The sequence below is a fragment of the Diadema setosum genome, chromosome 21, assembly GCF_964275005.1.
Source record: "Diadema setosum chromosome 21, eeDiaSeto1, whole genome shotgun sequence".
NCBI classification, from domain to species: Eukaryota; Metazoa; Echinodermata; class Echinoidea; order Diadematoida; family Diadematidae; genus Diadema; species Diadema setosum.
The window spans coordinates 5,242,394-5,254,936 of record NC_092705.1 but is presented as its reverse complement, the minus strand read 5'-3'; the positions used below and the strand labels follow the sequence as shown (position 1 = coordinate 5,254,936).

General features: G+C 41.7%; 1 protein-coding gene across 1 annotated transcript in view; it reads right to left on the bottom strand.

Moving 5' to 3' along the window:
* Positions 1–12,543, bottom strand: part of LOC140244832 (protein unc-80 homolog) — a 138,355-nt gene that overhangs the window by 42,191 nt on the left and 83,621 nt on the right. The window contains exons 26-28 of the mRNA XM_072324444.1: positions 4,025–4,168; positions 2,234–2,334; positions 1,583–1,669 (exon numbers count right to left, since the gene is read on the bottom strand). Coding sequence (XP_072180545.1) covers positions 1,583–1,669; positions 2,234–2,334; positions 4,025–4,168 — 332 coding nt within the window. The remainder of the gene's footprint in view (positions 1–1,582; positions 1,670–2,233; positions 2,335–4,024; positions 4,169–12,543) is intronic.

Sequence of the window (12,543 nt, the reverse complement as noted above, 5' to 3'; positions counted from 1 at the left end):
ATGTTTAATTGGATGAAAAGGAGAGCATGTATTTGGGGATTTAAGAAATTTAACTTGACTTTGACCCTTTCATAAGTTTATGCATTGAGTAATTTTCAAGGTATGGAGAAAAAGTGCAATTTCTGTATTGAACAGTAAATTGTTATCATTTTCATCTGGCCTTTCACCCTAAGATTTATAAGAGAATCACTGTCAGGCAGAACATACATAAATACGTACTAAGTTTCAAGATAACTTGAGCCACTTCCGAGATATGGAGAAAGAAGTAAGTTCAGCACTTTCACTTGATCTTTGACCTTTTGACCTTTGACCTTCTTGGCAAAAAAAAAATTCCCAGAGAATCTCTATTGGGTTATACATGCATACACCAAGTTTTAAAATAATGATCCTGCTGGCATTGCATACATAAGGGAAATAGTAAAATTTTGAAGTATTGCCCTTGACCTTTGACCCCTGACCTTTGAACCCATGAACCCCAACTTCCCTAGATAACCACTGCCCGTCAGTACATGCTTATATACTATGTTCCATGAAGATACCTTGAACAATTTATAGATACGGAAGATACGGAGAAAAAAGTGAAATTTCAACATTTTTACTTGACCTTTTGACCCTTAACCTTTGACCTCATGACCCAAACTTTCACCAGAGAATCTTAATTGGGTAATACATGTATACACTAAGTTTAAAGAAAATATCTTCAGGCATTGCATAGATATGGGGGAAATAGTGAAATTTTAAGCATTTGACCTTGACCTTTTGACCTTTGACCTTGAGCATGTGCACCCAAAAGTTGATAGGCACAACTTCACCCCCTAATACACATACATGCCAAGCTTCATTAGGATATCTCCAAAGGTTTTTTAGTTACGCTGTCCACAAAATTCATTACGGACGGACGGACGGAAGGACGGACGGACGGACAACCCGAAAACATAATGTCTCCGGCACCACTTCGTGGCGGAGGCATAAAAACAATTATTCTATGTATGCATGCAAATACAGTGTTCTTCCAATAAACAATGCTACTAAATCTATCAAAATAATTTTACAGATTTTTTTTTTAACAGAACAATTATTTTCTCACCAATCCTGGTTAGAGTCTACCAATTTTGCATTCTAAATGTATTTTTCCAAGTATATGTGCATGTGTGTGTGTGTGTGTATGTGTGTACACACACAGTATGACTATCACCATGACAAAGGTTTCTTTAGAGTCCACAACCTTCCACACCTGGGGGGCATTTCATGAAGTGTTTTGTCAGATATTTTTTCGGACAAATTTACTTTCAGCCATCAGATGCAAGGATTTTAGTAAATTATAACAGTTTGTCAGAGAAAATATCAGACAAAACGCTTCATGGAAGTGCCCCAAGGACCCTGCTCCCTAAAATGATGCAATCAAACATAAGTCACAAAATCAAACGGACACACCGGTATAAGCCAATCAGAACCAAGTATTCTGAGACTTACATACAACACATGTATGTGTGATTTTCCCACTAATGTTTGATCTCAACAGAGCTCTGGCTTGTCTGGTCAGAGGTCAGAGGTCAAAGTGTACAATCTGATTGAGACTCACCAGGTAGTTGAAGAGGGTGTGGGCCGCCTGTGCTGGTATCTCGTCGGTGTGACTGAACAGTTTCTTCATCAGTAGAATTAGCTCCTCCTTTATGATAACAAATGAGGAAAAGCATTTTATACTTAAATATAATTCATTCATACGTGTACATTTTATTTACATAATTTACATTATCATGTATCTCATTAATGGTTTATTCCCTTCATTTTGTTTTGAGACACATCACATCCCAGAAACTAAATTTTTGTGGTCTAATAGAACTTTCTTTTTTATAGAAAGTACACATTCCCTCAACTTGCTACTGACTATGTTAAGGGTAATATCATTCCCCCTTAGCATTCTGAAAGAGGTACAATGTAAGTCAAGTGCTCCTTCATTATGCTAGAAAAGTTAAAAATTTTGAATTTCCTTATAGTGTTTTCCATACGTGACATAACAAACTGTTAGTCTTCTCATCCAGTGATGGCACCAAAACTTAAAAAAAAAAAACAAACATATTTTGAACGGATTGTGCAATTTTCCTAAAACTTTCTCTGATGCGTTCTCCTAATATTGCTGCCGTCACTCAATCCACATTAATATCTGGGTTTTATTTCCCTCTGAAACTGTAGTTCAATGGCTGCAGTAGAAGATAGAAGTTAGCTGTTTTACCTGTTTGTCCTTTGCCGTGATCTTCTCCAGAATGTATCGGAGAATGAGGGCGGGCTCCTCAACCAGACAGGTCCACATGATCTTATGTGCAACTTCTCCCACTGCAAGAGACCCATTGACAACGTAAACGTACCACTCAATACTTGATGATGCTTTATTTATTTACTTATTTATTTCATTTTATTTATACAAGGTGGCCCCGTCAGTAATCAAGTACTGTTTTCCAGAGGGCCCTGTAAACAAATACATTGTACAAGATAACAATCATAACAAATAAAACAAACATAACTCAATACATCCGACAGAATAGAACAGTATTTGTTGAAAATAAGAAAATTAGGAATGAAACTAAAAGTAACAGTTCGCAACCAGGATTGGAAAAAAAAAATAACTTAATGACAGAGTATACAATAAAGGACTCCCTCCCTACCACAATAATAAGTGTGCATATAATATGTCAAAATATACTTGCCAAAGAAAAAAAGAAATATCACAAACCAAACAAATTTTCTGTTAATATACCAAATCAAATCATGCTTCAGATACAAAGCCTACATCAACGTTTTTACATATTCTTGGATTAATCTGTTTCATTGTATTCTTAGTTTAATTCTATTAAAAAAAGTGACATCTACAATCTTCTTTTTTTTTTAACTATATCACTGATCCACACTACGGACTTGATTCTAATTGCAGCACAAAATACACAGTAATTGATTTATCCATAACAACCTTTCAAACAGGTATTCAATCTTATGTAGGCCTACATGTAGTATGTGCAACTATTTATTTGGTCCTTTCAATACAATTCCATATTATACACCTCTGTGTAGAGTTTGTATAAGTATAGTTTACAAATATGTGATAAGGCCATTCTCACACACACATACACACACACATACAAGTACATACTGTACATACACACTCACATACATTCACACACACACACACACATTCACATGTACAAAGAATCAAAACATAACTCATGCATAGATTAATCCCATGTTGTCTGTAATGTGCAGTCTAAATGCATGTATGTGTGAACCCCTTGTGGTTACTATGTACAGTGTATCTACAGAAGATGTGAACTTAGTCAGGTGTATGCAATGCCATTCAAGTATATGTGGTCAATGAACATTAATCAACATCATTTTCATCAAAACATGAGATGATATGCAAATAAACTGAAGCTTGCATTTAACTTAAAACTGCTTTTTAAAAACATGCATACTGTTCCAAACCCAGAATCTGCTGTATTAGTCCTTGTAGTGGTACTGAATTACCAGGTATACATTTTTTCGCAACTTTGGAAGGGTAATAGCTGACCTAACACAACACCCCCCCCCCCTTGCTTTCAAGCAACGATGATGTAAGAAGCAAGTCAAGAGAGACCCTCTTCTCTACAGATGTCAGAATTTTGTCAAAATATTGCCTCATCCTTTTAGAAATAATGGCTGTTTTTTCGGGGCACTTGCGAGCATAGCATTTGTACTGGTACTGGCCAAAGTACTGTATACACCATATTTTTACATGCATTTCTCAAGGTTTATATTTTCGCACAATTTTCGAGTCGGGTGCTATTTGCGAATTTAACAATGCGCAAAAATAATTACTCTGATCCTGACATGGATGCGACATGCACCCGTACATTTCTCCATTTATTACTGTATTCCATGATTGCAAATTTAACCCCTTGCGAAATTGTCCAGAAGTCCCTATGCGCAAAAAACAAAAATAGACTATATGGCATCTACAGTACTTGTGGATTGAGCAGAGGGTGTGATTACTGACCCGAGACGCCTTCCAAATTGACCTCGCCATCGTCAAGGAGGGCCGTCAAGTGAACCATGGACGAGCAGATGGACGATGGGAAGAAGACCCCAAACGTGGGCGGTGTGTGGTGCGCGCGCTCCGTCACGACAGCTTCGTCCTCGGCTGATTACGAGTTGAAACGTAGAGAGGTTTAAGCATTTTCGCAGACTCGTCAAAAAAAAGAGAAGAAAGCAAGCTGCAAAACTTGGCAAGCCAAAGTAATTTACATGTATCATCATTGAAAAAAAAAAAATCACGCTTCAATAAAAACTCTCAAGCCAGTAGGAGTTCTTATAAATGTTAACGCGCATTTCTTAAATTGCTGATACAGTGTATACACAGCTGGAATACAAGAATTAGCCTCAGTGGTAGCACTGTACACGTCATAGAGAAAGAAGCAGCATGTATAAAAGCATGACAAATGCATTGATACACTGTACCTCAATACATTATATTCACAATAGTTTGGTAATCCACAAAACATGAACTTAGTATGCAAATTGTGTCATATACGTAGAGAAAAAAATTTCATTACAGTGGACTCCTGTTATAACGAAGTCCTTGGGACTGGCAGTTTTCTTTCTTTATATTGAAATTTTGTTAAAACCGAACAAATAAACAATAAAAATATATAGAGCTGATAATGCTGCGGCCTGAATTATTATTTCGTTGTAACCGGAATTTCGTTACTACCGTATTCGTTATAACGGGTGTCACAGAATTTGCCCGATTTCCATCCTTTTATATGGAAATAAACGGAACAAAGAAATGTTCATAACCTCTGAGAACTGTTGGCAGGCTGTAACTCATACAAGATGAAACGGAGGAAACAATGTGCATTCAGTTAACTCAAATATTTTAATTGTCTATAACTGACTATTGGTTTTACAGCAAATTATAAAAAGGAAAAAACGAACATAAAATTCTTTCTATTCAGTGGCTTTCTGGCTCTTAGGACTTTATTATGTTTAACTTAAATTGGACTTATTTCACCTCGATTATGCAACTCGCTGTCACGGATGTAAGTTGTTTGACGATGGCTTATGAAGACGACGTATGACGATGACGTACGACGGTGACAATGTCAGTCGATGACGATGTCGGTCGACGACGGGGCCCCGTTACGATGGTGCTGGGATGGACTGTCGCGTGGTCTGTCGTAGCAACTCTTCGCGATTGCCGTTCGCGTGGTCGCTCTCCCGACGGACGTCTTAGCGGTGTCTCCTCAGCATCCAGGAACGAAGTCCGGTCGACAGTCTATGCTCCCTTACTGCCTCGGAGCTGGTCGACAGTCTACGCCCTTATGCACCTGCCTCTTGCAGTACCAGTGGGTCCTTGACCCTTCGGGAAACCCGGAAACCCTTCAAATATTAAAATATTCAGATCACTTACAGCCAGAGCACTTGAACACATTCATATTATCCTAATCAACGTTCAAATTACCTCATTATAAATATACAAATGTATCTCAGCTCATGCAACCATAAATAACAACCATTCTATATTCTATATCACATATTAACTGGAGCGTTTAACAATAACCATTGTATCTACATCACATATTAACTGAAACCTTTATTACAATTCACTCTCAATTCGGATATCCGTTACACAAACGAATTATGCCAATTGAATACATAAACATTTCAAAATTAATGCACTTACCACTATCTGTGGGTATCTCTAGTTAGTACTGACTGGGGTGGCGGCCCCTGTCACCGTTACCGAGTGGCCATTCTCATGCAATGTGTCACGGAGACAGCACCACAGCGTGATGTCCCCTTCAAGGCCTGATGTCATACTGCCGCTCCTTGCCACGCATAGCACTACCGTGGTTCTACCGAGAGCGGTCTGGAATTTCTTCTATTGAAATGCTAAACAGTTTACATCAATTTGCATGCTTTAGTGCTTATTTACAAATTCTATGCAAATTGACCTCAGTGGAGGAGAGCGTCTGTCACTCCACTCGTGACAAATAACCCCCCATTTAAGATGACAGTCGCTCTGAAACAATAGCCTCATCTGTCTAATAAAAATCCAATGTCTGTAGCAGGTAAGTACTTTCTCACCATTACTCTTCTAAATCAAAAGCATTATACTCCTAATAACAATTCACTGCTTCATAACTTCACTTGTCGTGATACATGACAGACTACTGTTCCAAATATCGGCTGCTGTCCATGGAGACAGTTTATATGTGTATTCTATCGAACCAACAAACTCCATGGTATACTATACAATCTGATTTACTCAATCAATTAGATAACATATAAACTTCATCATATCTCTTTTAGCACTCTGTTGCATTATTATACCAGCCACAGTTCAATAATAAAATTACCTTTTTTGCACCGCACAATACAAAATTGACACTTTCGGCACAATTTCAACAGACTCTTCTTGTTGGCCAGTATAATATTGGAGAATATTATGATACCTGTGCTAATCGTATATTGTGTGCATTAGCTGTTGCTACAAAATAAAATGTAATGTGCCAAACCTTCTTATGCACGGTATTATACCGGGATGTCTGATTCAGAGCAGTCCAATAATATCAGAGATGTATGAGTCAACTGCGTATCTTACCTCATACTCAGCATACATAATGTGTGTAATACTGTAGCTTTCCAATATACCTCCTAGCATACAATGTATATAACGATGAATTCATTGCAAAATTACATTCTGATTAACCCACATATAATAGAGATAACATGGGCTGTTTACACCTCTATTTCTACTCAGTAGGGCATCTGCTGAGGTAATCAGCCCCAACATTCTCTGAGCCTTTGATTACCTGTACACGATACTGATATGCCTGCAGTGCAAGCGCCCAGCGCATGACTCTTGGATTTTGCATTCGCGCGTGTGTTAGATGAGCAAGCGGGTAGTGGTCAGTTTGCAGCTGGAATGCTCGGCCATACAAAAAGTAAAAGAACTTTTTGACCGCCCACGCAAGAGCTGGACACTCGCGCTCAGCGATTGGGTACACGCGCTCGCGTTTTAGCAGTTTTCGAGAAGCGTTTCGAGAAGAAGTTTTCGATGGCGTGCTCGATGATGTCGGTCCGTCCCGGGACATCGTTCATGACGTCCGAGAACTCCAGCAGGAGAGTCTTTACCTCCCTCATCTTCTCCTCATCTAGCTCGTCGTTGCACTTCACGTCATGCACGCCTTCCGACGCTTCGATGGAGGGAAATGAGATGGGCACCGATCCGTCATCATCTACTTGGTCGTCCACGACGCTGACGTAGTTCGCCTCCAGTTGTCCCTGGTTTTCGCTCTCGGCATCGTTGACTTTCTCTTCTTCTCTCCCAATGTACCGTTTCATAAGATTGGCGTGGTAGGTCCTTTCCTTGCCGTTCACTAGCAGTCGGTAATCGTCTCTGGCGATTCGCTGCACGACTTCGAATGGACCTCGCCATTGCATTTGCAGCTTATTCCTCGTCGTCGGTAACAGGAGTAGCACTTTGTCGCCGCACTCGAAGCGTCTCTCCTTCGTCTTCACGTCGAAGTGTTTCTTGTACTTCCTTGATGCTTTGGACAGCTCCTCTTTGGCGAGTTCACACGTCTGTTCGAGTCGGTTTTGGAGGTCGATGACGTACTGGTACGTAGTCTTCGTTTCCTCCTCAGGGATCTCCTTGGTCCACAGTTCTTTTAGTACAGTCATGGGTCCTCTCACCACTCGGCCGTACATGAGTTCGAAAGGAGAAAAGCCGAGGCTTTCGTGAGGCACCTCTCGATATGCAAAGAGAAGAGCTGGCAGGAAGCGGTCCCAGTCGCTAGGTCGCTCCTGGCACATCCTCCTCAGCATCTGCTTCAGAGTGCCGTTGAATCTCTCACAGGCGCCGTTCGCCATCGGGTGGTATGGTGTCGTGTGAAATTGCTTCACTCCCAGGAGTTGAGCTGCTTCTTTCATCACACCTGAAACAAATTGAGTGCCGTTATCAGAGAGTATCTCATTAGGAATGCCTAACCTCGAGAATACTTCAACTAACGCCTCTGCTACCCGTTCTGCTTCGATTCGTGGTAACGCTACCGCCTCTGGGTATCTAGTTGCAAGATCGATTATCGTCAAGATATATCGATTCCCTCTCTCGGTGATCGGTTCAAGTGGTCCGATCAAATCGACCGCCACTCTACGGAAACATGTATCAATCAAAGGGGGGATGGTCAGGGGTACTTTCCCTATCTTACCCTTAGGCGTAGTGCGTTGACATGAATCGCATGATGCACAGTAACGCTTGACATCGGCTTGAATCCCTGGCCAATAGAAGTGGGCGAGAATCCGGTCAGCCGTCTTCTTCGTCTGCAGGTGACCTGCTAGAGGGGAGTCGTGAGCTAGTCGGAGTACTTCACTGCGATACGGCTGGGGCACCACTAGCTGCGTGAATGTCTTTCCTCTCTCGACGTAGGGAGACCTGTATTCACGGAAGAGAAGATTGTCACGACAAAAATATCTGACCTCACTTCCTTTCCCTACAGCCTTAGCCTCACCTTTCTCCGCCAACTTTCGAAGTTTCTCCAGCGTGGCATCTCGCGCCTGCTCTCTGATCATCTCCTCCCTGGTTGCAGTGATCGTCGGCTGGTCTGCTGATCCTAGTCTCTTCCAAGGCCGTTCCTTCGATTTCCTCATGCCTCTTGTCTCTACTGCTGCACTTTCGTTGGTTGTAGGTAGGGGTGTTGATAACTGCTTCACACTCTCGTCAGTGTGGGGACGATCACGACTGTCGGAGGTCGTTGTGATGCCGTTCTGCATTGTCCCTTTCGAAGACTCTGCTTCCGCGGACTCTGCCTCTGAACCGGAGGTCGTCATCTCCTCAGCTGACGGCTTCTCCCTAGCATCCCTCCATCCGATGTCCTCGTCACCAGGCTGCCTAGCACCACTAACATTACCTATGATTAGATCGTAGATAGGATTCGTCATACATAAAGCATGTGTTGTTCCAACAAAGTATGGTGAATCGATTTCAACTTTTGCTAATGGCACTTTTCTCACAGTACCATCTATGAGCACACAAGTTTGAATCTCACCAGTCAGCTGTGATTCCTCTATCAGTTGACGTTTCACCACTACGGTGTTGCAACCAGTGTCTCTCAGCACCTTAACTCTTTTACCATTCACCATACCTTCACATGTCGGCATGTCTGTGCCTACGTTACACCCACCACTAAGAAGGGGTAACTCGTGACCACACATCAGTTTAACAGAAGGTGTGCCACAAATATTCCCTCTCTCGTGAGCATCATGAGTAGGGCATACTCCTACCACACATGTTGCCCCCGTCTGTTTTGACTTTGGCACATACTGCTTGCTAGTTACTTTCGACTGGTTAGTTTTACGGTCTGGACACTTAGAAGCAAAATGTCCTTGCTTACCACAGACAAAGCAACCCTGGTTGTCACGTGACGTGGCGCCCCCTTTCTTTGCTTGGCTTGCTTCGTTGCCCTGGTTACGAGACTTATTATCGTCGCGTGCGCGTTTACCGGAGCCGCCATGCCCGTGTGCGTCCCGATACCGATCTGCGATATCTGCCATCTCTTTCACCGATCGTGGGTTTCTCTCACGAATGAAAACAGATAATCCACGATCACAACATTCGAGCAGCTGTTCACGCACCGTTAGCTCTAGTAGCCCTTCATAGGACTTACTTGTACCCGACATCTCTACCCATCTAGTAGCATATCCGGTTATGCGCGTTGCAAATTGCCCAAATGATTCGCCCATTTTCTGCCGCGCCTCTCGAAAACGTTTGCGAAAGCCTTCTTCAGTTAGCGCAAACTGCCGCAAGAGTGTATCTTTCAGACTTTCATAGTCGTCGGCTTCATTTGCCGGTAAAAGAGAATAAACCTCCAAAGCGCGCCCGGTCAAAAGGTTCCCCAATGCAGGAGCCCAGCATTCCTCTGGCCACTGACTTTGTTTTGCATATCTCTCAAAGCGCAACAGATAAGCGTCCAAATCGTCAGAGTCAGCGCGAAACGCCGGCAAGCTTGGTAAGCTACTCCTTACACTATTTGTTGCCTTCACATTGACACTCTTGTATTGAGCTATTTCTAACTCAATCCTCTTTTGCTTGGTTATTTCTTCCCTTTGTACCTGTCTTTCATCTCTTTCTAACTTTTCATCTCGTCTCTTTTCTTCGAGATACTTGTCTCTTTCAGTGCGGGCAAACTCCACTAGTTCTGCACCTTGCAGTCCACAATCTTTACCTAATTGTACGTACTTCTCTAACTCCATTGTGATATCTTATACACACAACATGAAATTACACAAATCACGTCTCAAATTCTTGTATGAATAATCCCTGCCAAGTTCTCTCCCGGACAAGCCCCCAATTGTCACAGAATTTGCCCGATTTCCATCCTTTTATATGGAAATAAACGGAACAAAGAAATGTTCATAACCTCTGAGAACTGTTGGCAGGCTGTAACTCATACAAGATGAAACGGAGGAAACAATGTGCATTCAGTTAACTCAAATATTTTAATTGTCTATAACTGACTATTGGTTTTACAGCAAATTATAAAAAGGAAAAAACGAACATAAAATTCTTTCTATTCAGTGGCTTTCTGGCTCTTAGGACTTTATTATGTTTAACTTAAATTGGACTTATTTCACCTCGATTATGCAACTCGCTGTCACGGATGTAAGTTGTTTGACGATGGCTTATGAAGACGACGTATGACGATGACGTACGACGGTGACAATGTCAGTCGATGACGATGTCGGTCGACGACGGGGCCCCGTTACGATGGTGCTGGGATGGACTGTCGCGTGGTCTGTCGTAGCAACTCTTCGCGATTGCCGTTCGCGTGGTCGCTCTCCCGACGGACGTCTTAGCGGTGTCTCCTCAGCATCCAGGAACGAAGTCCGGTCGACAGTCTATGCTCCCTTACTGCCTCGGAGCTGGTCGACAGTCTACGCCCTTATGCACCTGCCTCTTGCAGTACCAGTGGGTCCTTGACCCTTCGGGAAACCCGGAAACCCTTCAAATATTAAAATATTCAGATCACTTACAGCCAGAGCACTTGAACACATTCATATTATCCTAATCAACGTTCAAATTACCTCATTATAAATATACAAATGTATCTCAGCTCATGCAACCATAAATAACAACCATTCTATATTCTATATCACATATTAACTGGAGCGTTTAACAATAACCATTGTATCTACATCACATATTAACTGAAACCTTTATTACAATTCACTCTCAATTCGGATATCCGTTACACAAACGAATTATGCCAATTGAATACATAAACATTTCAAAATTAATGCACTTACCACTATCTGTGGGTATCTCTAGTTAGTACTGACTGGGGTGGCGGCCCCTGTCACCGTTACCGAGTGGCCATTCTCATGCAATGTGTCACGGAGACAGCACCACAGCGTGATGTCCCCTTCAAGGCCTGATGTCATACTGCCGCTCCTTGCCACGCATAGCACTACCGTGGTTCTACCGAGAGCGGTCTGGAATTTCTTCTATTGAAATGCTAAACAGTTTACATCAATTTGCATGCTTTAGTGCTTATTTACAAATTCTATGCAAATTGACCTCAGTGGAGGAGAGCGTCTGTCACTCCACTCGTGACAACGGGAGTGCACTACATTTACAGCTCTTGTTCTCAAACATTTTAACATATTCATGGTAAAAGTACATTTCACAGAAACTGCTGACTCCGGTGTTTGTTACCTTTGTTTGTTAGTCGGTCATGTGAACAACATCACGTGTTGTTTTATTGTTCGTTTTCTTAATGTCATTACAGCACAGCATGGATGAACACTTTAGGAACAGCATGCTACCGCGAAATTTCAGCCATGCTAACAGCGTGGAATATGCCATAGACTCAATGCATTCACAGCAGTACACACTCGGCAGCAGCATACATTTTGTAGCTTTACGTGGCAGAAATTTGGTGGATGTCGCAACTCTGCGCAAATGCAATCAGCCAGCAAAAAAGAAAAAACAATAACAAAGAGACCAATGTGCACACAGCACGCTGAACATACGCATTTCAAGAAAAAAAAAGAAGATAATTACGATATTGACACTTTAGGTTTTCAATTTTGACTTGGGACAATTTTGATTACAATCAAGATATCCTATGTGTATATCCAGAGAATTGCAAAAGTCTGGCATCATTTTACTCAGCAGATCTTTTTACTTTGCTGTTTGCCTTGCCAATATCTGGCAACACCCATGCCCAACCTAAATCCGAGAAAATTACTCAAAATCAACAGCTCAATAGATTGAATTGGCAAGAGCAATCAGCAAAATTGTTGATTACTTCCATACGGTAATTTCAGGCCACCCTTTGGTCAAAGAAACCTAAAAAACAAACAAAAACAACCCCTCCCTTCCCTCACATCTGACACTCTATGTAAGTAGTGTCAGAGTCTAATGCAACATTACGGTACACCATATGACACCATAAAGTTCAAGTAGTATGACCCTGCATGTAGAAGTGTCATATTGCGTGACAATTTCAGTGC